We start from the raw sequence: 25,089 nt of genomic DNA, 5'->3' as shown, positions 1-25,089 counted from the left end.
GATGCATTGTTCACCGAAGTCGTAGAGCCGGCTTACCGGTTCTGTTGCCCGCGTACCGCGCTATGTCGTCCAGGCTGAATGGCGGAATACCGGCATCCACGTCTGTGCTGATGGGAAATCCCAGCATGATAGCTGGGTGGTCCTGCAGGTTACGTCCCACCGGAAGGTCAGCCACCACGGGAATCTAAACAGAATGTTGCAGCGATCGTCATATCTTTAGGAGGTTGCAGCTCAGGATAAGCTAGGTGCTCGCACGTTCGGTACCACGGTTGCGTGAGGGAGCTAGACAATTAAAACTACTTTCTGCGCCAATGCTAGGCCGTTGCAATAATCATTTAGTACCTTCTAAGGGTTCAGTTATTAATGAGGTTCGGAACTTCCTTATGTCGTTACCTCGTAAACGGCATCTGTATTAGCTGTATGGCGACAGGAAATGTTGGGTTTAGCTTTTTATTGTGAGAAGTTTACGTTTCTTGACAACGGATTGAGCTGTGAGACTTTTTAGAGTGTAGAGATTCTGCTTCCTTTTAGCGCTCAAAGTACTGGCGTGCCTGTTATGCCAGTATGCCTGCACCCATGGCTTGCAAGCTGGTCTAAGTGTAGCCGTAATGGTCAAAACACTCCTATTCTTATCCTCAGCAGTTGTGAGATGCAAATTTTTCTCTGTCAAAGAAGACCAGTTTGCTGGTGTCGGCGCAGTTAATTTGACTTAGGGGGAGGAATCCACCGGCTGCCGGCATGCGGGGCTGGCTTAGCAGACGCAACCGTATGCTGGTGGGAGAAGTTTGCTTCCCCCAAACGCAGGCTTGGCATGTCCGAATGTTTCCGTCAGCTGACAGATTACCCGTTTCGTTGCGTGCCTTAAATTGTCTGAATATTCACATCACCTAATGAATCCATTGCGAGGGCTGAAGAGACGGACGTTATCGCCTATGACAGCAGTATCTGGCAGTACCGGCGAGGACGTCACCCTGAGGCATATATCGAACCAGATGAGTAACGTTCATGCCTGTCACTGGGATTCGTGTTTTGATGGAAAAGAAGTCTGTTGGCGCTGATGGAGTTCGGTCAAGCGAAATGCGTGGTTACGCTTAGTTCAAAGTCCGTTTCACTACATTTCTATGCATTGCATTAGATCCACAAATCGTGCAGGAAGGGGACAAGAAATCACAACGAAACAGAAACCTCGTTTCTCCCCGATGTTTCCTTCAGCCGCTCTCCAATATCCCGAAAGGTCTTTCATAACAAGCATCTTCTCTCCAAATACTGGCTCATACGCGCGCTATGGGGGATTGGCCAGGAAGCAGCCGGTTGAAAGTACGTTTATTAGAATAAAAAAATAGATATGCATAGTAGAGCGTGGGTTAAATGAATATAGTTTAGAAATTTGAAAAGCGCTGTTAAGGATTTTGAGTTAAAATAATTTAACATAAAGATGTGAACTAATAGAAATAATTAATCACTTTAGAAATTCAACGAGGTACTCTTTTTGCGTCTGTAATTAAATTGTAAACGGCGAGAAAAGCATACCTGTGGCTGAATCCCAGTGACGTCGCCCCAAAAGCAAGTATGCTTGGCGAGGTTAGCAATAGCCCAAGTCGTCGAAATGAAATTTCTAAGAGTTTTTTTTTTGTCCTAGAAATCGGTGGCCCGAGAGCAAAAAAATGCTTAATAGATTGAGATGCATTGCAAAGAGAACATACAGGGGACAGAGCAAGACCACACCTGTGTAAGTAAAAATTTAGAGGCGGTATACGGCATCTCAATTTTGTAAAGGAAACTTAGAATTGCCTTCAAAGGACAGGAATTACTATTACACGGAAAACAAAGAGGGTGACATTTATAAGACAACGTTTGAATGGATTTTGCGGAATTTTGCGACGTAGAGAAATTTCTGTACCTAGCCGCGGGTACATAAGCTGATGTCGGCAAAACAGATCTGACAGGGCCATTAAGGGGATGCTCCTGCGAGTGAATCAGCCATTTCATTCAAGTGCGACCCACGATGTCCCGGTACGCAAAGCAAGTATACTTTCCGTAAGTAAGGAGGAACCATTGAACAGAATGTTTGCAGAATTCTTGAATTTAAAGATGCAGTAAGTGCTGTACATACAGACAGCGAGTTCGCTCACAGTAACATCTAATGAGTCATTTCGGGGAAGATTTCATGATGCTAATACATATCGCTAATAATTGTGCCTGAAATATGGGTGAGAAGTCGGGAAGGCGAAGATAGTATGCCCATTGAAGAGATTCAGAGAAGATCGCCACTCCTGCCTGCTCATTGCACAGAGAAGCTTCAGTGGCTATTATGTTGTCAGTAGCTAGCTGGCTTAGGTGGTCTTGTAATATAATAATTAAATGTCTGCTAGGCAGTAGTTTAGCGTGATTCGGATTTATTTCCTCGAACTCAATTTTGAGTTCTGGAAAGGCATCATTCGAATGGCAAAATTGACGTACGGACACATTCAATTGTGGTAACTGTGACTGCACAAGTATTATCTGAGGGCTGTGTAATCGCGATCACGATACGCCAAACAACTCAGATGGTTCAGTGATTTATATACATTGTGTATGTCTCTTTGAAAAATCATTCAATAAAATGTCTGAATCGTAAGCATGGAGAATCTGAAATCCATGGTGGGTACATGAGCTTCCTGGTACAGAATATTGTTGGCAACGAATCTAGGTAATCCGAAGCATAAGCGTAGAGTTTCTCTTTCTAAATGTCTGAGTGGTTTAATTGTATAGGTTAAGGAGCATCCACTTGGAATGAAGTTCCAGAATGACGCCAGTTTCCAGATGTGCGCTATCAAACTTGCAGTAAAGATACACCGTTGTTCCGCTTACTTTTTTAACAAAACACTTTTTCATGTATTAAAGCACAAAGGTACCTGGAACGCCCATGTATTTTGTTCCACACTTTGGAAAATATTGCCGTCCGGCAAGCCGAAGGTGCCGCCCGAGTCCAAGGACTTCGAGCCGACACCTGAGGCCACTAAAAGCAAAGTGCCGACTGTTTAAATAAAGTTTCTTTCTTCTTCTGTGTACGTCTTGCAAGCTCACCGGCTACAATCCGTAAATTTCAACATGTGCCGTAAAGTAATTAATTGAACATATAATTAGTCCATTCTTGTTAATTAGTTGAATATGTCTTCCGATTTCTCGTGCAAGTAATGTCCGCCTCTCTGAATAATCCAGCTCAAGGACTTCAGTGCATGATGTTATCTGCAACAAGATATTTTTAAAATATCCACAAAACTTATATACATATAGATACGTACAGAGATATATACAGAGATATATAGATAGATCGATAGATAAATATATAGAAAGGAAGAAAGCTCCCGGAAGATCCGTGAAGTACCCTAAGAATGCTAATCGCATTAGCGCAATAGCGTTTCGCTAGCGTTCACTGAGGTGCTCAAAATGGTGCAGCACAATGCCTACCTTCAGCCTCTCCAGCTGCTCTTTGGGTCCGACACCGGAGAGGAGCAACAGCTGGGTGGAGCCTACGGTTCCCGCGGATAGGATGACCTCTCGCCTTGCCGATGCGTTCTGTGGCTGCCCGTATCTGGTGAACGACACGCCCGTGGCGCGCCTTTCTTTGAAGTTCACCTGTGTTTGAAGATAGATCAATCTGAATCGCCGCAGGCACGGCGAAGCTCTTTACCTTGCCGGACGGTGGCGACACCGTTCTTCAGATGGGTCATTTAGCTTACCAACATATGCCTAGGACAATGCCAACTTTAGCTTTGATGCTAAAACGCTCGGAGGTCTTACCTTCACGGACATATATGCACAATACACGGAAATGCAGTTTACGCAACTTTGGATTTCTCGCACTGTTTCCTGCTCCAAAGTTCAGGCTAAACGAAAACGTTACAATCTATTCGTAACCCCGCTAATCTTTAAAAATTAAAAAAAGTTCATTTTCAAGCGCTCGTTTTTGAGCGCTTGAAAATGATGAGGGCAGTAATGTTGCGAGTGGCATTGTAACACAAAATACCTTGTATTGTTTTGATGACACATAAGCAAAGATTTCTTTGCTTGACATGGTACACCGGTATTATGCCTGTGCGTTCTTCTGTCGTTGCAAAACCCAAGGTGTTCACCCTGCAAAGCTGTTGTACACCTGCGCTGAAATTTCACGTCGCAGCAGCAGTGCCGTAACACACAGCCAAGAGAGTGGTGGAAACAGTTTTTAGCAGGACATGCGTTTCATTGTTTTCCCCGTCAGCAAATTCGCCACTCTCTTGAGGCGCATATGTGCCCAGCATCTAACCTGACAGTGCATCGGCATGCTATAGAGCGTTTGAGCGCATTTGCTACTCAAAAAGCCCCGGAAAAAAGCTTGGTCAGATGCACCGGGCTTTATCAAGTGTTCTTATAGGAGCGAGCATGTCATTGTTCAAGATATCATACCTTTGCCTTCCTGTCACTATCGGACGGTGTCGGCATATTTCAGTAGGACAAGCAAATTACCGTATAGCGCCTTCAAGCCAGCGCTAGTTTTCTATATATGGTGGGCGTTTTCAGAAAACTTAAGAACGGCCGAGATTAGGAAAGGTACTTGTGGATTCGCACGCTACACGAGGCCATCCCGGAAGCATCCGGGCACGCGCCAAGTGACCGTAACTTTGCACCCAGGACATACCTTTGTGACCTGGCTGAATAATGCCACCTGCAGGTTCTTGCGTCTCCCGACGATGGGTCGTATGAAGGCTTTGCTTGCGCTGTAGCGCTCGCCGTCCGCCACATTGTGCTGCAGGCGAGAACAGCCTGTGTGTGAGGCAAGCAATATCAGACATCAGCGCAGCGCTTTCCCGTATCTCGGGAGAGCGCGCTACCGTACTTATATATGCGCAAGAGTCGAAAGAAATGCATGGATTCTCCTATGACGTCCAAGTGATGCGATAGCACGTTAAACAATATAGATATACCTGTCGGCTACTCAGTATTATTTGTTTATAGCTTACATGGTGGTTTTTAGTCCAACTGGACAACATTAAACATATATATGCTGTGACAGATAACGGAATTCCGCGGCGTGAGCCGGATCAATTGAGGTAGATGAGGTGGACGGCGCAAGACAAATCGAAGTGTAGAGAAGTAACCAAGACAAGTTCTTTCTCGTCGTTATCACTTTGGAGCGCATATTACTTTTCTGGAATTAGGTTAACTAATTAAGGCGTACATTTTATTAGTTCATTAGGTAATTGGGCATTCGCCACCTTTGAGAACTATGTCTTCAAATTCTGTGGCGAAATGGTGCTGATGTTCCAATTCACACTTGTCAGTATGCTGCACTGTGTCACGATGCTGCTAACTTTTGGTGGGAACACCAACTACATTTATCACTTTAATGACCGCACGTGATATAAAAGTAGCAAAAATGTAAATAACTCTGAGAGAATAGGTTGCAATATACGCGGTAGCATCATTTTGGCATACGCCGCGATCTTACAGAAGGATTGCAGAAGGGTACGAAATTGAGCTTGTTGTCACATTTTGGAACTTATTTGGAGGAGCGCGAAACGACGAGACAAGGAAAGAGAACGCAAGGGCGCCGACTAACTACCAGTTTGTACTTGAAGGAATCTACGTACTAAAAGTCTTTTGTCTTATCTGTTCCTTAAATTTGTTCCGTATTTATGTTCCTGTATGTTCCTCCAAATAAAAACAGGTTGTTAGTCGGCGCCTTTGCGGTGTTCTTCCTATAGTGCCGTCGTTTAGCGCTCCAGCAAATGAGGTACGCAAGGACCCGCCGGGGTGGCTCAGTCAGCTAAGGCGTTGCGCTGCTGAGCACGAGGTCGCGGGATCGAATCCCGACCCCGGCGGCCGCATTTCTATGGAGGCGAAATGCAAAAACGCCCGTGTGCTTGCGTTGTAGTGCACGTTAAAGAACACCAGGTGGTCAAACTTAATCCGGAGCCCTCTACTACGGCGTGCCTCATAATCAGAACTGGTTTTGGCACGTAAAACCCCAGAAGGAAGAAGAAGAGGTACTCCAGGATAGAAGAAGGCTTCAGTTGAGTAAAGCGAGCGTTATTTAAACGTGTTTTAGGTACGTGATATGGGCACGCATAATTCAACTCAATATTTCTGGCTACTTCCGCGTAGTTCTACCCCACAGTTTGTCTTGGTCGCTCTGGGTCACATATGGGCGCATGCAGAAAGTGAGAAGCCATTTAGATTGAAGGCTAACCTGGCCGAAGTGGCTTAGTGGGTTGCGTTGCTAAGGACGAAGTCGCGGAATCAAATCCCGGCTGCGGTGGCCGCGTTTCGATGGGGGTGAAATGCAAAAAATTCCCGTGTCCCGTGCATTGGGGGCACGTCAAAGATCCCCAGCAGGTCGTCAAAAATAACCCGGAGTCCCGCACTACGGCGTGTCCTCATAATCAGATCGTGGTGTAGTTACGTAATACCCCAGAATAATAAATTGCAGGATAGGTCCTTTAATTGAATACTTGTGCTTAAAAAAAAAGCAGGACACGGAGCATGAGAGTTCATTGGTTTTCGGCTCAAATTTACTGCCTACGTCAGAGTATACGAATGACGATACTGCGCATAGGTGGAGGGAGGGCGTCATGCAGGAGCCGACAAGATGTTGCGACCTAAAGCTCGGGAGTAGAACCACATGACCACCAATGCATGGTGTTTAGCGCCACTTTACAAACTGCATTAAGGTTAAAGCCAAATTGAGCATATTTCCGACATACGTTTAGGGTATAGCCAGTATAGCGCCCTCCGATGTCGGCACTTCAGGCTGTGCCGTTAATTGTGGTGGCCGAACCGGACGTAACTTGGGGGGTGCCAGGCATAGGCATGAGCTCCAGTGCGATCATCACGCAGCTGAAAGTGCAGGTGTAGAAAGACGGCGACACCACACCGATAATGCGTCGGTAATGCGTTCGATAAGGCTGCCGATCAGGCGCCATAAGAATGCGTTCACTTAGCGATGCAACTACGTATAACCTTCTGAATGTGACCGTGAATATTGTTTTGAAACTGTACAATGGTCTGCAAAGTTCTAAGTCTTCAGATCAGCAATACTGTAGCTTCTTCTTCTTTCTGTGGTTTTACGTGCCAAAACCAGTTCTGATTATGAGGCACGCCGTAGTGGAGGGCTCCTGATTAATTTTGACCACCGGGGGTTCTTTAACGTGCGCCACAACGCAAGAACACGGGCGTTTTTGCATTTTGCCTCCAGCATGATTATTGTTTTTGCAGTACTTGTAAGGCTGTGTTGCTGGTTTGTACATGTATGCACGCTTAGCACGTAATGTAACAAATGTGTCACCTGACTGCGTGGCGCCATTGAAGTCGACGTAGGGGTAGTTCGACTGCTTGCACGCCTCCACAAGAAGCTGGCTGAGGCGCGTGCTGGTATTGGAGTAATCCACTGGCACCTCGCCGCCTGTTCCATGGTACTCTGTGGGTGTAAACACAGGGGAGGTAAGCAAGTAGATTCTATTTGCGCTTTCATAACAACAGCCCTGTGGTATTTTATTAGAATTTGGTAGATTTATATATGAAACAAAGCGTGGCCGGGTACTGTCTTGACATGAATAGCGAAGTGGTAGGAGAAAAGTAAAAAAAAAAAAATGAAATGCGGCTACCACATGGTCTTTGAAGTTGACCGTCTATGAGTTGTAAATGGGGGTCAACTAATTTCAGGAACGACATCGCCGACATTTTCAGTTCAGTGCAACCGAACAGTTGTGCAAGTTCGATGACTAAGACTTATACTGACACAAGTATTGCGCACACTGAGTCATTAACTAAGACTTTGTTGCGAAAGTACGAAGCTCTTGAAATAGCACAAAGAACTCGCATCAAGTGGTATTTCTGTTGATAAGTTATTCAATATCACAACAGCCTTTCCTTGCCATCTGCTCTCTCGGTCCGCGGTCGGATCTGGAGAAAGGCACAATGTGCAAGTTACACTGGTCAAAAGTGAGTCCAACTCTCAAGTTTTCATCGTTATACGTTTGTTTCGGCGCAACTGATCAGCCTGCGAACGCCATAAAGTGATATTCCCGAATGCGACTGTTCCCGAAATTGTAGTCCATTTACTCTCTTCCCAAAACTGTAGCACGTTTACTCTCTTCACGAATATCAGGCGCCGACATACGTCATCACCGAGCCTAACTAACTGGACACAAATATGAACCGCTTGTGATTGGGTGTGCTCACGGTCTGGCGTCCCCACGCGATAGTCTTCGATGGCCTTGAAATGCGGCAAGACGTCCTCGTACGACCACCCCTTGGCGCCGTACTTGCTGGCCCACCGGTCGTAGTCTTTCGGGTTTCCGCGAGTATAGATCATAAAGTTGAGGACACTGCTGCCGCCGAGCACCTTGCCCCGCGAGAGGGACAGCCGCTGGGTGCGAATGAAATAATGAAAAGAAAGAGAGCTCGCACGTTGACGTTACTCAACTTGACCTGTTCACACAGCGAAGAATTGTCCCACCTGGTCGCGATAAGAAAGCGCGGCATTCCTTTGCGGAACGGTCCAGTAGTCCCAGTCGTCGTGACCCCTGAGATTCAACGGCGCGGCAGCTGGGATCTGCCGCGAGGGCGTCTCCAGTCCTCCGGCTTCTAGAAGGAGCACCGTGACGCTCGGATTCGCCGAGAGCCGGTTGGCGATCACGGAGCCCGCCGAACCACCGCCCACTGCGCAGATGAAAAGTTGTGCACCGATGAGCAAACGAAAATTAAAAAAAAATTAATTATGGGGTTTTACGTGCCAAAACCACGACCTGCTTATGAGTCACGCCGTAGTGGGGGACTCCGGAATGATTTGGACCACCTGGGGCTCTTTAACGTGCACCTAAATGTAAGTACACGAGTGTTTTCGCCCCCATCTAAATGCGGCCGCCACGGCCGAGATTCGATCCAGCAACCTCGTGCTTAGCAGCCCAGCACCAGAGCCACTAAGCAACCACGGCGGGTAAACGGAAATGAACCGGAACAGTGCATGCTCATATTTCCTTGAGAGATGCGTAAAAACATTATTCCATTGCCTCCGAGATGGGCAGGCAGAAGTGGATGCTGCGCCCAATTTCGAGCAAACTACTTAACTGACTAGTCGCCATGCTACTGCTCTGATTAAGTGAACGGTCGAGCCAACCTCATGATGCACCGCATGCTTTGGAGCACTTAAGCAGGTCATTGCGTCAAATCGGTTATTCGCAGAAGCTGGGCCGTCGGTGCTGCCAAGACTGAGGTATGCTGAAAAATGAAGTCTCTTCCTTTTTAATTAAGATATTGCTTCCATACCCTGTTCTCCGATTTGCAGGTTCTATGCGTAGCAGGAAACATTTCGTTGTAACTGATATGCGGTGAAATGGCACCCTGATACCCGCGTCCAGGAGAGAGAGAGAAAGATAAGAGGAAGGCAGGCATGTTAATCAGTCAAGAGTTCGCGTACGAAGTGCGAAAAACATGCACTAGAATGAACTGGAAATTATAATTGGAGTTTTGCCTACGACATTCTAACAGAGCAATACTCTTATTTTCCGGTTATTAGAATTTTTTTTGTAAAGCACTAATCTTAAGGTGCTTTGATGTGGTTGCGGTTATGTTATGCAGTTACGTTGTGTAGCGGTTAACATAGCTGCGGTTACATTAGGGCGTTATCAGGGGCTCAACATTGTAATCTGTGTCTCCTCCGAGTTATCTTCACAGGCATTTCAGTGATATTGGCGGCAAACTACGAATCATGTCTTGGTTAAAAAAATAATCACAGCAAGCACCGTTTCAGAGTTAACACCTGATGTAACAGCAATTAATGATAGACAAAAAAGATCGACGCCAAAGTCAGCAATGCGCCCATATTCTGGGCGATAAATTTCGAAAATATAGCCCATAATTTCGACTTAATTGATCCGGTTAAATAGATTCGTGTTTTACGGCTTGTTGTAGAGCAACTTCAGTGCTTGGCAGTCGTGGACGTCTTTATATACCATGATATTAAGGTTAAATATCATTCCAAGCAGAGAATGAACGAGCAGCTTGACGGCTGCCTCTAAACAGACACCACGTCGTTAGCGGGCGACCTTTTGGCACAGCGGGGTTGAAACAAACTCGGAATCTGTGGCGTAGCGCACACCTGCGCTCGGCAAGGGTTTTTCCTAGACTAACAACACTTCAGTACAACTACTCGCATTTTACGTCCGCGGCAACGTACACGTAATTCGGTCACACTATCGTTCGACTTCTAGAGTGTCAGACAATGACACTTCTGACGTAAGCAGGACTTAAGCTGATGCACGAATCGCACTGATTTTACCTATCACTCGGCGAGCCTGCGGCTGAAGTCTGTCCGCAGAGAAACCTACAAATGTGGTAGGGACACGCGGTATCGACGCATATATACCACCGAGTTTGCACAATGCTCGGAATAGCTTCTCATATTTCTGCACCGAACGAATTCCTCTGCAAGCACATTTCTTTCGTACGCTATACGCAGGTCATAATTCTCATATGCATATGACAGAGAGCACCGCATGGTGACAATTATGTACCGCAGCACGCTGCCTGCGTCATCCTTGAAAATGCAGCTGGTCATGGCCGTTTTCCTCGCAAAGCTCGTCACCGATCATCTGCACGGGCTAACCTTGGCGCTGCACCTAACAGGTGCTGTTGCACTGACGGTTGGCACTGACTTCGTTAAGGTAAACCGGTCGGTGACAGTGACGCCTAAAAAAAAAAGAAAGAAAAAAGCTACGGTTTTACGCACAAAAAGCACGGTATGAATATCAGGCACGCCACAGTGATGGGGGCAACATATAGGTTCTTTAACGTGCACCCAATACTCGGTGCACGAGCGTTTGTTCGCATTTCGCCCCCATCGAAATGCGGTCGCCGCGAGCGGACATCGAACCCGCGACCTGAGGCTTAGCAGCGCATAGCAAGCGGTGCTTTATGATGGCCGTCACCGTTAAACCATCGTGGCGAGTCGGCTGTGGCGCTTTCAGGGGCACCGTCTGGTCGACACAAGAAAATGCGTCATGCCGATACAACTGTTTCGTACCGCCTGCATCTGGTTGCAGTTCACTATGTCGTCGTGATGAGCTACTCTGACTCGCGCGCATTTCACCACATAGTGTCCTTATCAACGGGGTTGCGAACCGCGCCGAGCATACCTAAGTTGCTAACTCCGGAATAGGCCATCGCAGGCGATACGGTTGCTCACGGCCTTATCCGTGTCCACATGCTTCAGGACAGTTCCGGCAAAAAATATCGCGCCAGACAAACAAACAAACAAACAAACAAACAAACAAACAAACAAACAAACAAACAAACAACAAACAAACAAACAAACAAACAAGCAAACAAAAATATGCAGATCTAACGCACATGTTGCAATCTATGTGAAGCTAAGCTTTGGTGATTGATGATGCCTCTTTGATGCTATAAATAGACTGCGTTGGTATGGTTTGATGAGTTTTATGTAGGAATCGGTAGTGGGACATGCCGATTCAGGAGGATTGGCCAAAAACGGACACCCACTCTCTCTGCATTTGGCATCATTAAACTTCTCTCTCTCACTCAGTGCCTCATACTGACTAAATGAAGGAAAGGAAAGCAAATCAACGAGTACATTAAATATAATTCACCATTCCATTAACCGATTGGTGTTCTTTAGAGATGCCTGTCAGCCGACATTATGTGGTCAGATATTATGTAGAAACTAGTTTTTTTTTTATTTTGTTACGTAGAACAGTGGCGGGTGTACTTGGTCAGCATTCAACGGTTATATATAAGCGACTCCGCGGGTACTTTCATGTAACCTTCGTATTTATATCCCCAAACATATTCGGCGAAATAGTGAATTAATCTTGTGTGTGGGGCATTTCTAATTTGAAAGAAGCGTGATTCAGCAGCTTTCAGAGGACTGCCGCAAAGCGCCGAGTTCCCTTTGCTATTGCGACTACGTGCGCCTGCCATTAAATATTTGAACAGTGAACTTGTGGTTCCCGAGGAGGAAGAGTTTCTTCGACGTTGGTCAACACGCTTTGGGATAATTAGGAACAATCGTGTGGTCGTTGCCCATGCCGCAATGTTAGTCAGCCTAGTGTGTTGCATATAACTTTTTGTGTTCGCGAAGGCCTTCTTTGTTGACCGTCCTTTTGAAAATTCTGTTTGTAGCCTCGGACATTTTATTCCTGGGCTGTCTGTCCTTCAAACTGCTCTGTGCAGCATGGACTTTTTGAAGTATGTTCTTTTCGCTTAGTAGCTTTTGAGAACTCTGTGTTTCTGTCACTTGTCATGTCACTGTCGCGAATTGCTGACCTACTTTGATTTGATAAGCTCTATTAGTCTATTAAACTTCTCTTTTCGACCCAACATGTCAGACATGCAAGGCAAATCCGGGAAAGCAGGCAAAGCAAGCATCGCTTTAGAACCTTGACATATGGAGGCCGGGAGGCGTTTATATTAATCAGGGCTTGATGAAATTTTGTCTTTCTCGCTATACGCTCGAAAGGGGCTGGTTCTACTGAGTCGAGGCCCATGTGCCGCATCGGTCGTTGCCTGACGTATAAGAGAGAGAGAGAGAGAGAGAGAGAGATAAATGAGACGGGAAAGGCAGGGAGGTTAACCGGAAGGTAGATATCCAGTTTGCTACACTGCACTGGGGAAGGGGTATAAGGCTTCTATTATACCTCCACGGTCGCCAACGGCGTGAGGTGTGTAGCCGCCTGGTCCACCGATACTGCGTTGGCTTTGATTTAGCGAGGGTGTGACCTAATATTACCCGTTGCCTATTATCAAGAGCAGTGATTGCTCGCCTCGACGTCAGAAGTGCCCTGCGAAAATGCATTTCTCCGCAAAGTTCGGGAATTAATATCTCGAAACTGGTGTCATCCCGAAAATTCGTTCCAAGTGGATCCGCCTTGCGAACTCCACGGCTACAATTTGTAAATTGCAATATTAGCCATCAACTAATTAGTTAGAAACTTAATTAGTGAATTTCTGATAATTATTCGATTATGCATTTTAATTTCTTGTGCAAGTAATGTCCGCCTCTTCGAGTAGACCAGCTCATGAACTAGAATTGTGCTATCTGCCACAGGCAAGCTTTAAGATTTTTGACAGTGTTCACTGAAACACCCTGTATATTATGGTGGGTAACACCTTCGCGGTTATGGAAACATCAGAATTCGGAGTTGAAGTATGAAAGCAATATACGCGGCTTTAGGGAAACGACGAAGTGTTAATGTGGACTCAGCGACTCATTCTGCAAGATTTATATTTCCTCTTTCTGTGGGCTGACGTCGCTCGATAAAAAAAAAGATAAAATGCTTGACGCCAGCTATCTCAGCTGAAGACCACATTTCCGATACTTCGTGCTATACACGAAATCAAGCAGCCGCGTTTGTGACGAAGACCTAAGGTTTTAATGCAGATCCTGAGTATCGATCTGAATCTGCACAGAGGAAGAAGGAAAACTGCCACGTGCCGTCTATGTCAGGAATGCAAGTTCTTTCTTTGATAAAGCGACTGACGCCAACCAACGCAATCATCTCCTGCAATGATCTCCGAAATCGTCTCATTTAGAGCGGTTTCACGAGATGGAAGACCTTCTACGGCCTGCTCTCTTACCTGACTGCGTTTTTACAGAATGTTTTTTTGTTGGCCTCGGGACGGCGTTTCTTCCACGTTTTTTTTAAGGAAATAGAATAACGAAATTTACGTGCCAAAACCAGAATATAATTATGAGGCACCCCATAGAAGGGGGACTCCGGATCAAATTTGACCGCCTGGGGTTCTTTAACGTGCACCCAATGTATACGACACGCGGGCGCGTTGTTTTTCAGCAAGCATTTTTTTTTCAGGAAAGACTATGCCACCATCACGCTGTTTATGCACACGACGCCATTTGTTTGCCCTCTCGGCGCTTGATCATTATCTCGTCGTGTGTTTCTTTTTTTTTTGTATTCTCCTTATATTTATCGTTTGCTTTCCTGTCTCCATGTGTGTCATTCGCTTTGCTAATTGAGATTCAGGTGAGCCCCACGTGTGCTTACGGTCTAGTATTGCATGTATTATGAATGTGCTACGCTTCCATGCGCCTGACACCTCGCATGTGTCTCGCTGTTGTACGTTCCTTCCCACCAGCAGGTGGGCACAGCGAGCAAATGGCTGCGTCTGCTCCGACGGATGCATTGAGTTAATGCATACCATGCGCTGTGCTGGCGCACAGCATTCCGTTTGCTTCGTGCCCACCATTACTTATACTGCACGTTCAGTGCCCAGTTTACTTCACCACTTCAGTTTATTTTCCTTAAAGGAGGAAAATAAACTGAGACGAACGTCGCCTCTAAGTGAGGGGGGGGGGGGGGGCATTTCTCTCATTTTGTTTATTGTTGATTCTTCCTTGCAATCATTTTGCGAAGTTTTCCCCAACTAGGAGAAGCTTCCTTGTCTCAATTTAAGAAAACTTCGTGGGAATGTTATTGTACCGGAGTATGCGATCGCGCATTATAGTCATCGCCGGTTGGAGCAATCACGCTGCTCCGTTGGGATGTGCTGATGGACCAATCATCCGCATGCACCGCCTAAATGTTTAGCTGTGGTCTATCGCAGTGCACTTCATTATATTGTGCGACGCCAGACATGGGCGCCTTTCTGCGTCGTGCCTCGAGCGGCCATTCGCGAGGCAATTTTTCGTGTATTCGCGGGCTTCTTTCGCGCTCGCAAAAACACTTTTATGTAGCACGTATTGGGCGACAGAAAGCTGTATAGCGAGTTTTTCATGTTGCTCTGCAATTTTCTCATTGACACTTTTCATATAATTGTAATATTTTAGAAATTGAGTAGTTATTGAAGACTAATTATCTAAACTTACGCTGAATGCAAACATTTCTATGAGAATCTCTAAGTGACTGCAAAGAACATTACCTTGGTTCTGTACGGCTACGTAGCGTTTGCATATTTGTAAATCGTGGTGCATGATAGTTGGGACAACGTATATATATATATATATATATATATATATATATATACCCACCTCTACTACAGGAACGCCTAGCCACACTTCACACACATACACTTTCTTCCTACTTTGACACTCCTAACGCTGACGCATGGAAAAATTGGAGGATACTTCAGCTTCACCTTTAAGAGTAGAACGCGATAGCGTTATCGGAACCCGTTCGCATCGCATCGTTCTCATACGGCAAGTAGGCTTCATTCACTGCAACACTGAACGTGGGAAAGCGAGCTTACAAAGACAAAGCTTACACCAATTCCCTTAAAGTCGGCTTCACTTTTAAACAGAAATGCATTGTGGCAAGACGTTTTTCCAGGGGCAATATAATTGGTCTTACATTAAAATGTGAAGGCCCTACCACCTTTTTTTTATTATTTTATTAATTGTTTGCTATTGCCCCGACGCGCGCAGGTCTGGTAAAAATGCTGGAAAAGGGGGTTTGGGTTTGAGTTTCCTCGTAGCAGAATCAGATTTTCTCGTACATTCAAATTACAGTCCGACGCCGATTGGTAAACAATCCGACGGCGAATCCGACGCCGAATGGTAAAGTGGTATGGTATGGTATGATAAACTTTATTCAGGTCCTGAAGATCAACCCTTAGGATGACGCAGGCGGCTCCCACGTCGGGACAGTAAGGTTTAACCTTACCGCCGTGTCGTGGGCCTTCTGGACGGCCTGTACTTGATCTAAAAGCACTCCACTGTGAAGCACTCGCCGCCACCAGTCTCTTTCCTTGTCGCAGTCTGTGAAAGCCACAGGACATTGCCAAAGCATATGATCCAGAGTAATGATGCCATTACACTTCTCGCAATTGATTGGTACCTCTCTTTCTGGATATAGCTTGTTAATAAAGTTTGGACTAGGATAAGTTCTTGTCTGTAACAATCTCAGAGTCACCGCTTGAGCTCTATTGAGCTTAGCATGTGGCACTGGGAATTCCCTTCTGTTCATGTAGTAATGCTTCGTGACTTCATTATATGTAAGTAATCGGTCCCTGTTCTCCTCCAGCATATTATTGGGGTCCTGGTCGCGTAGTGCACGGATAGTAAGTCCTCGTGCAGCTGCGTTAGCCACCTCGTTCAAATTCCTCCGAGATGGATCGACAGACCCCATGTGTGCAGGAAACCAGCGGATTTCGATCCCTTGGCTGTCCATCTCACCAATCAGCTGGGCAGCTCTTTTGGTTACAAAGCCTTTGGTAAAATGTCTAATAGCCATCTTAGTGTCACTGTAAATTCGCGTCCACTTATTATTCCTTAAAGCCAATGCTATCGCTACTTGTTCTGCCACTGTCGCTTCTTTAGTCATGATTGTAATAGCATCCCGAGTGAGTCCATCTGCATCTACTACTACTGCCGTAAAGGCTTTCTTTCCTCTGACCCATGCAGCATCTACAAAAGCCGCATGTTCTCTGTTCTGTTCTATCTCCTGCAGGAGAGCTTTGGCCCTTGCCTTTCTTCTTTCCAGGTTGTGCACCGGGTGCATATTTCTGGGAAAAGGAGTCGTCTTGATGATCTCTCTTATGCTATATTTTAGTTATACTGTGTCTTCCGAATTTTCGGATTCGCTTGGGTACCACCTTAGCTCTTCGAGTATTGCTCTACCTGACCTTGTTTCGGAAAGCCTCTCTCTGTGGGCAATTTGCTGAGCTTCAATTATTTCGGCTATTGTGTTGTGGAGCCCTAGTTTCATTAATTTATGATCTGGTGTGCTAACCGGCAATCCCACTGTTGTTTTGAGAAGCCTTTTAATTAATTTGTTCAACTTCTTTAGTTCTGTCTGTGTCCATCTAAGCATCCCTGCTACATATGAGAAGTGACACAAGGCGAAAGCGTGGACCAGTCTCATGGCGCTCTCCTCTCCCAACCCTCTGTGTCTGTTAGTGATTCTCCTTAGCAGTCTTATTACCTCCTCAGTCTTGATTGCGATGTTTTGTATTGTTTTTCCGTTTGCCCCGTTTGCCTCCAGGAATAACCCTAAGACTCTAATGGATTCGACTTGCTTAATAGTTTTGCCTGCCTTCGTGGTTAGTACTAACTTGGGTTCTTCCTCGGGAACATATCCCCCTCGGTTTTCTACCCCTTTTCCTGTTACTGAGTACTAGGAGTTCAGACTTCTCTGCAGAGCATTTCAGTCCCATGTCTTCTAAAATGGACTCTACCTCATAAATGCTCTCCTGAAGTCTGCTTTCCGCCTGTCCCATACTTCCTTCAGCGGTAAAGTGGTACTTTACCATTTTTCTGACGGATTTCACTGTGAGAAATTCGAATTTTCGCTCACCAAAACCTTGCACCACGTGGAGGGCCTTTCCGGTCGGGGTGGGTAGGGATGATTTTCTCCGCCACCCGCATTGCACGCCGACGCCGGTTGCCGATGCCGGATTTTCTGCGACACGGGGCCCTTAACGCTATCGCCTTAATATGGTCATGCAGTCGAGCATGGCCTAGTGTTTAGAGCATTGTGCTGCTGTGCGCGAAGGCAGATCTGCGATTCCACTTTCGTTCGTGCACTTGCTTTTACTGCACAGGTCCGAAGTGTGGTGATCCAGGAAATACCTACCTACCTATACCTACCGCAGAGTGCATAAAATGAGGCAAAGGATGCTTCGCATTAAAAGAAGAATGTGCAATCGAGCTGTCAGTCAATGTGAAAAAGAAATCTAGTTTATTTACTCGCTTTCCAGCGAAAAAAAAAATGGGCAACAGTCGGGACATTTGGCCGTCTCGACTGGCTCATGTCAGCACTGTCGAGCTAAATTGAGGGCGGTTGGCAACCTTCCACTGCCCCTCTTAATTTCGACTGGCCAAGTGTTGCTTCCGACGCTATCCTTAACGGAACAATACGTAGATAAATAAGCTGATACTTAGTAGATTACGCTCGTGATATTGGCAGGTACTTTTAACAGTGGCACTAACATAAAAACAATTGTGTGAAGGCACTTCGGAATGCCGCACCAACTTGCCGTGACATCTTCGATTTTGACTAAGGCTAAATTATTAATAAAGAAATAATAGACTGCCCAGGAAAATAAACGAAACTTCCCCTGACAACATGGGTATGCTATTTCTGCAGAAAGAAGGCATGCGAATATACGCTGGAATGCGGTGTGGTGCCGTGCATGCCTTCATAGAGCCGTCGTACGATCGCCAAGTCTGAGAAGCTGAGTTTGGAAATTATTTATTCTGCGAGACTGCTAGCGCATATAGGCTAAAGAGCCATATTTATTTTCCTATACGCAGTTTATTCACTGATTTCTTCTGCACATAAATCGTTCTTTCTCGCGGACCAAATGCAGCAAAATGTTTGAAGTGGGCAACCTTGCACGTGTATAGAGTCTAGAGGAACCTATGGCGCTTCTCTCTAATCCCTATAATTCAATTAGTCGACTGCTCGCGGAAAGAAACATTTCCAGCCTCGGGAAGCCAAATAGAGCGTTGCTGATACATTTCCGAAAAATACTGGGCTGCGACCACTTCTGACTTCGTTCTGAACGCTCACGTGCGTGTGTATTCACTGCCGTTTCCTTTTCGGTCGCCTCTGCTCCTTTCCCATCAGTCTGTAGGGCTGTTACGCGGTAACTAGTAGCATTAACCGAAAGTCACTTGGTCTTCTCAAAAGATTAAGGCAATTCTTGTGTTTTCCGTGCCAAAGTCACGATATGATTCCGAGGCATGCCGTATAGCAGCGGATTCCGGATAAAATTTTTGCAAATTAAAAAAAAATTAAAAAAAATGCCGGATTAAATTTTATATAGTAGCGCAATACCCAAGCCACTATAGGTCACCACGGCGGGTAAATATTTACAAAACACACTACAAGATACGATCCTAAGACCTACCAGGTGTTAGGTCGGCATACCTCTGATGACGCCCGTACACCGTATACGTTTTAAAATTGTAGCTCGCACCATGTTCTTTTTTTTTTTTTACCCTTCGTTTCGTTCAATAGCTTGGCTAACGTTAGCCGGGGCACCCGGCAGATTAGGTGCGCAGCTTCAAGTGTGCTTGCAACTATGGTGTTCTCTCTCTCTCTCTCTTTTTCCTTTCATCACTTCCTTTCCCCAGTGCAGGGTAGCGAACCTGACGTGCGTCTGGTTAACCTCCCTGCTTTTCGCTTGCTTCTCTCTCCCTCGTTCTATCTCTCTCTAACATACTCGTAAGCCTTGGTTTAGCAACGCCAGAATCCTTGCATTTCCTTCTCTTCTGTTCTTGCGCTTGTCTAACAGGACAAAATCCGTTGCACTTAACTGAGCCCACTTCCCCCTCTCTTACACAATTATGCCTAAGTCACTTACACAGTAAATCGTTAACTGACCCACTAGTCTTGTTTACCTTATTTATTTTCACTCGTGGCCAGTGTTTACATGCTTGCTTACGACACACTTCTGGTAGGCTAGTTGGTTAATCATGACGTAATATGGCAACGCGCTTCGATACAAATACGTTAACACAGTGGACAAACAGTTGCAGTACAGCGCTCGTGTTCGTTCACTGCGTCACGTCCTTGTATCGAAGTCCGCTGCCACATTACTTCACACGCTTCATTTTCATCCTATTAAATTGATCGGAATGGGCTACCGCCTAGCACTCTGCTACCAAACAATTGGCGCGTACATATGTAAACAGCTGACGTTGTTCGTCTTGTTTTCTTCTTTTTCTTTAATTGGTTGCAGGCAAGGCTTATCAACGAGATATTGCATATGCGTAATTGCGTGCAAACGTAACACACCTCCACCCGCATTTTTCATACATCGACTTGGATGGATGACGCTCACGGTGATGTCAAAAGAAAGTTCGTCACGTAGCCTGTTTACTTTTGCCGCTGCAGTGCGCGCACGAACAGCTGATAAAAAGAGGAGTAATCCTGTTGAACCTAGTTATCACTTCCTTGCTGTCGTCATATCCGCTCAGCGGCCTTCGTTCGTTACATGGCGTAGTTATGCAACCTAAGAAAAAAAAAAACTAAACAAAAAGGAACAGCTGCGTACGTTTTTGTTATGCCTTATTACCAACGCATGTCAAAAAAGAAATTGAATTTAGAACTTGACTTTAGGCCCCTTGTTGATGAAGCTGTCACGCGGTCTTTGAGCAGAGAATGAATGAATGAAGAAAAAATGAAGAAGGAAAACTGCGCTTGAGGTATTCTGCTCTGTGGCCAATTTGGTCGTAGCAAGGACAACTGGAGATAACGAGAATCCTAATGACGCGTGCTACTTAATGACGGCTATGACCATCATCATCGTCCGTAGCAAAAAAAATGGCCACTGATAATTTATCACGGAAACGTTGTTGCCTTGCGGATTGATTTAGCGTCACTACAGCGTTTTTGTAAGCAACAAAAAGTAGAAAAAAAAACGATAGGACTGCCGCCTCTTGCATCGAAATGCAACTGCACTTTAACGCACAAGTGGATGCGTTTTTCGAGCTCGTAGTTTCGCCGAATTATCATAATTAAGTTTTGTGGCATAGCAGCCGAGAAGACTGCGCCAATTCCGTCGTTGCACAACCGTCAAAAAATGTTTGGCTCACTTCCTGCTCGTCAAAGCTAGGTCAGTGTGATGCAACCATTCTATAATAACGCTAATGCGGAGTGGTAGCCCAGCGGGTAGCCCAGCGGCTGTGGCATTGCGCTGGTGAACTCGAGAAGGTCGAAGGTTCGATGCCGGCGCATTCCGATGGGGGGCGATATGCTAAAGAAAAAAGAAGAACGGCGCTCGTACACTTAGATATAGGTGCACGTCAATGTTCCTCAGGTGGTCAAAATTAACCTGGAGCACCCCACTGTACGGAGCGCCTAAGAATCATATCGCGGTTTTGGCACATAGAATCCCAGAAATTACTTTTTTTAAAGCTTAACACCTGTGCTATTCCTCTTCACTCTTCGTCAGCGGTCTAACCAGCACTGCGCCCACTCCATACCGCTATCGGCTGGCCGTGAGCAGTGGATGATACTAAGGGAACGGAATCGAGCAAAATGAATTCTTTCGTTAGACAAGCCCCACACTGTAAAATAATGTGCACCCTTAAAAGTGAATAAGGCTTTATTTAAGTCAGTCTGTAAATCACACCATTAAACCTCAGAAGGATGTAAGTGTGCGAGGTGCAGAGCTACTTGCATCCGTATTCACTTTTAAGGGTGCAAATTATTTTACAGTTCAGTTACGGGTCGTATCGTTGGTTTACCGCGGAACCATGGCGCTAAATTCACGGCATTGAACCCAGGGCGTAGGGGAGAGAGCTTGCGACGTTGCTTGCCATTGAAAAGGTACAGTTTCCGTAATAATAACCTCACTGAAGAAACCAAAGCCCGCTCTTGTCAAACGCCTTGATATGCTTTTGACGTCCGCCACACTGCGCGGTATAGGTACACTAGGCGTAACAAGTACTGCGCTAGCCCTAGACACTGTCAAACGTCCGAGCAGCGAACGTGTCGTCTAGTTGGTTGGTTGAACATCTGGAACTGGGAACAGTCGAGAGACGTGGACGCAGAATAGTTTCTCCTCTGGCTGAAGAAGCCGAAGCCTAAAGGTGTGTCTCAGAAAGACGACGTCCTAATGCAGCACATCAGCGCTATACATGTGGTTGTTGTGTGGGCCTCTTCTGCGTCCTCGTCTTTCGGGTTGTTCCCTGTAGTTGAAGACGTAAACCGTTAACGCAGACTCTGTACGTTTCCGAGCACAGCGAGTCACTGTAGAGCTGGATCGTTTCCGAAGTCATTCATATCATCAGCGGGAAGAACAGACAGCGTGGACCAAAGTAGTGTTGTTAAAGGGGTTGACGTTTCAGCTTCCACACGGAACTTAAGCCTTCTTCAATCATGAAACGCCAACCCCTTAAAACACTACTTTGGTAGGCGTTCTGTTTCGTTACCGTTTTTCTTTTTTTTTCGGTTTATAACATCAATTTGCTTCACTTCTAGACGGTAAGTCGTCCAACTATCGATTTCTTGTCCAAGGCATCCTCGGACGGGACGTGGGTATTATCCCGTGCTCAAACGCACATCGTTAGACTGGCTTCGCGGGTTCGTTCTCTTACCGATGACGTAGTCGTACTCCTGCCGCAGCGGGCCTAGCTGGTAGTCTCGAAGGACTGGCACGTCAGTGAACGGCAGGTGCGTTATCAGGTTCACCAAGGCCAGCATTAAACTCAACTCGCTCTGTGGCGCTGGCGGAGCGGCAGCCCACGGCAACGCGCAAGTGGTGGTATTCGGGCCGCCACTCATGATGACGGCGATGTGTTTTGTTTACGGGCGCGCGAAATACGTTCGTCTAAACGAGGCGCGTGCTTCTTTTTATGCCTCGTTGTCACGCGATTGAGCGCGAAGAATAACGGAAGCGCGGAGAGGAAGAGAAGCGTGGCGAAGAGTCTTGCTCTTGCGTGGAAGTCAGCTTTGAGCTGATGAGCAGGCGCGCTGTGTACGCGTGGCTCCCACGTCGTTTCGATTTCGCAAATGCCATGCAGATTGTTCCGCGTACGGCGTGCGCCATATGCGTATAAGCTTATGCGCCTGCTTAATATCTGCTTAATGGGTGCTCCGATGATTTGCCTTTACAAACGCTTAACTTCGGACTGCGAATCACAGAGATCATGTGTGAAGATATATGTCCGCATAGACGCAGGAAATGTGGGCGCAGATCAAAATAGGAACACACTGCGAGGTCGTCGTGTTGTTCGAGTCCCTCGCAGACACAGCACGCGGACGTACCACGCTGTGGCGCAAGGAGCCGGCGGTGAAAGCGTGGCTCCGTGGAACTCGCCCCTCTTGGCATCTTGCCATAACGCAGCGCTGAGACGCCGGAGCTTTTGCTAAGGATATACCGGCGGGCTCCGCGTAGCGCGTACGGAAGAGCAGTGACGTCACTTGAAGGAGAGGATTAGTGTTGCGAAAATAAAATGGTAATGCGGTCTTTGTGTTGCGGATTACAGCAACACAAATATACTGATGATACTGATGAGGGTTAAAGTCAGTGGTGGTACATAGTGAAATCTCTTTGCGCACACAATCGACACGGACACAGTGAAGGGGGGACACACGTGACGATTGTGTGCGCAAAAAGATTTCACTATGAATTCGTACCAACTCGCCCAACTATCAGTTCTGCTCACTGGGGGTAGAAGGGAAGGGATGGTGGGGGGGGGGGGGGGGGGGGGGGGGAGTGCTGGGGCGGACATTTTAGTATATAGGGCGTAATTTTTTTGTTACGCTGACAGTTATATAGACACTCCAGACGCATTTCAGCCGTCGGAGCGGCCGCGCCCGCCCGCCCGGGCCGCTGTATCTTGAAAGTCATCTGCGGCGGGTACACAGTTCGCCGTGCGCTGTGTTTTCGCGGCTTAGTTCGCGTTGATGGGAAAAGCAGCACGAAGGTCTGTTCGCTCGCTGCTGCTGCCGCGCTTCATCACTCCAGCGTTTTTACAGCTAGTTCTCGCGGTCATCGAGTGAGATGTGTTCATGTTTGCTTGTGCACGCGTAGCACCATGCTTGTTAATTTAATTAGTATGCGAATGTTCCTTCAGCCGATGAAGTTACTATCGTTACTTCGTGTAGTTGTCCACTAATTAGCTATCGCGGTCGATGCTTCGCTTTCCGCGAGAAACTACGACTTTTTTTTTAGACAATACAGTTTTTTTTAAATAAAAAGACTATAAGCTCAGTGAATGTGGCATTCTTGCACAGGAATTCTTAGGCGAAGTGTACACATTGTTCCCTAATAACGTGAGTTTCAGAATGTTAATTAACAAATATGCATTAGTTAACAATTTAATAGCGCTGGGGGCCAGATGTTTAAATGACGAAATTGAAGACTGTAACATTTTACTGCACCCTCGTTTTTACAGCGAAGCTGTTAACAGCTAATTCCCCCAGGATCGTGTCCGCGTGTAGAAAAGCCACGTGATCTAGCGGGAGAGAAAACGAAGAGTTCAATCCTTTGAGAATAGTGTGAGCGGGTGCAGATGAAAAGGACAACGGAGAAGGAGGTTGACGTAAGTCGCGCCGTCAAATACTATAGCGTTGGAGGGTGAGAGCGTGAGGCGCGCCAACGAATGGCGGTGTATGAAAAAAGTAGGTCAGCGGAGGAGTGGGGTGTGACAGGAGTTCGCGTTAGCGTTGGTTTTATATACGGAGTTTTGATCAAGGACTCTTGTCAGGGAACGTCGTAGAAAAGCGTGAGGAAAGCGCTAGGAACGCCGTTGCCCGTGGATGCCGAGCCAGTTCTTTCAGAGCCGGGCATTGTGGAACCATCGTCTAAGTGTTAAAAACCCATTGTGCTACCCGGAACCGGCACCGAAGCCTCTTTCCCGAGTACGTAGCGAAGGGGTCGGTTTACCATTTTGTTGCCAAATTCAACATTGCGAATCCCCAATATAGCTAAACTCCAACATAGCAAATCCCACCAGAGCGCCAGCTTAGCTGGACTGCCGTATACTTCACAGGGCACTCGCCGTGGTTTCTCAGTGGCTATGGTGTTGGGCTGCTGAGCACGAGGTCGCGGCATCGAATCCCGGCCGTGGCGGTCGCATTTTGATGAGGGCAAAATTCAAAAACACCCGTGTACTTAATTTAGGTGCACGTTAAAGAACCCCAGGTGCACGGTCCAAATTTCCGGAGTCCCCCACTACGGCGTGCCTCATAATGAGATCGTGGTTTTGGCACGTAAAACCCTATAATTTAATTTAATTTTACTTCACAGGGTGGAAGAGCTCTGACTTCTTTTTAAATCTTGAAAGTCGCCCCTAATTCGCCATATTTATCATAGAATTTCAACGCTATATTCAGGCAAAATTGAAACCGAGCGCCGCGGGAGCGGCAAAAAGGCGGCCCCGACGTCACATAAGACGCAAACGCCCCGAGACGACAAGCGCGAGGAAGTTTGAAACTGAACGTCTCGGCCAGTCGCGGCAGCTACTGATACGGCACGCTTTGCCTGGCAGGCAAGTTCGGCTGTGTGTCGGATGAGGATTTGCCGTGGCATGTTATCATTTAAACTTCGCCTCCACACTTCTTTACGGTGCGTCGCTGTCAGACGCGCAGCGGGCCGCATTGGTATCGATATTGTCTCGTTTGAGCCTTGGAATTTGACGGT

The 25,089-nt window shown here is 46.5% G+C and overlaps 1 protein-coding gene across 1 annotated transcript in view; it reads right to left on the bottom strand.

Annotated features, from left to right (window-relative positions):
* Positions 1-22,163, bottom strand: part of LOC119440467 (uncharacterized) — a 60,355-nt gene extending 38,192 nt beyond the window's left edge. Inside the window, exons 1-7 of the mRNA XM_049662931.1 lie at positions 22,040-22,163; positions 8,477-8,679; positions 7,981-8,386; positions 7,304-7,435; positions 4,658-4,782; positions 3,451-3,669; positions 37-184 (exon numbers count right to left, since the gene is read on the bottom strand). Of these exons, the coding sequence (XP_049518888.1) occupies positions 37-184; positions 3,451-3,669; positions 4,658-4,782; positions 7,304-7,435; positions 7,981-8,386; positions 8,477-8,679; positions 22,040-22,145 (1,339 nt within the window). The 5' untranslated portion in view covers positions 22,146-22,163. The remainder of the gene's footprint in view (positions 1-36; positions 185-3,450; positions 3,670-4,657; positions 4,783-7,303; positions 7,436-7,980; positions 8,387-8,476; positions 8,680-22,039) is intronic.
* Positions 22,164-25,089: the final 2,926 nt, after the last annotated feature.

Source organism: Dermacentor silvarum, chromosome 2 (assembly GCF_013339745.2).
Source record: "Dermacentor silvarum isolate Dsil-2018 chromosome 2, BIME_Dsil_1.4, whole genome shotgun sequence".
Lineage (NCBI taxonomy): Eukaryota > Metazoa > Arthropoda > Arachnida > Ixodida > Ixodidae > Dermacentor > Dermacentor silvarum.
Note: the sequence above shows the minus strand (reverse complement) of the source record. Positions and strands in the feature narration are given on the sequence as shown.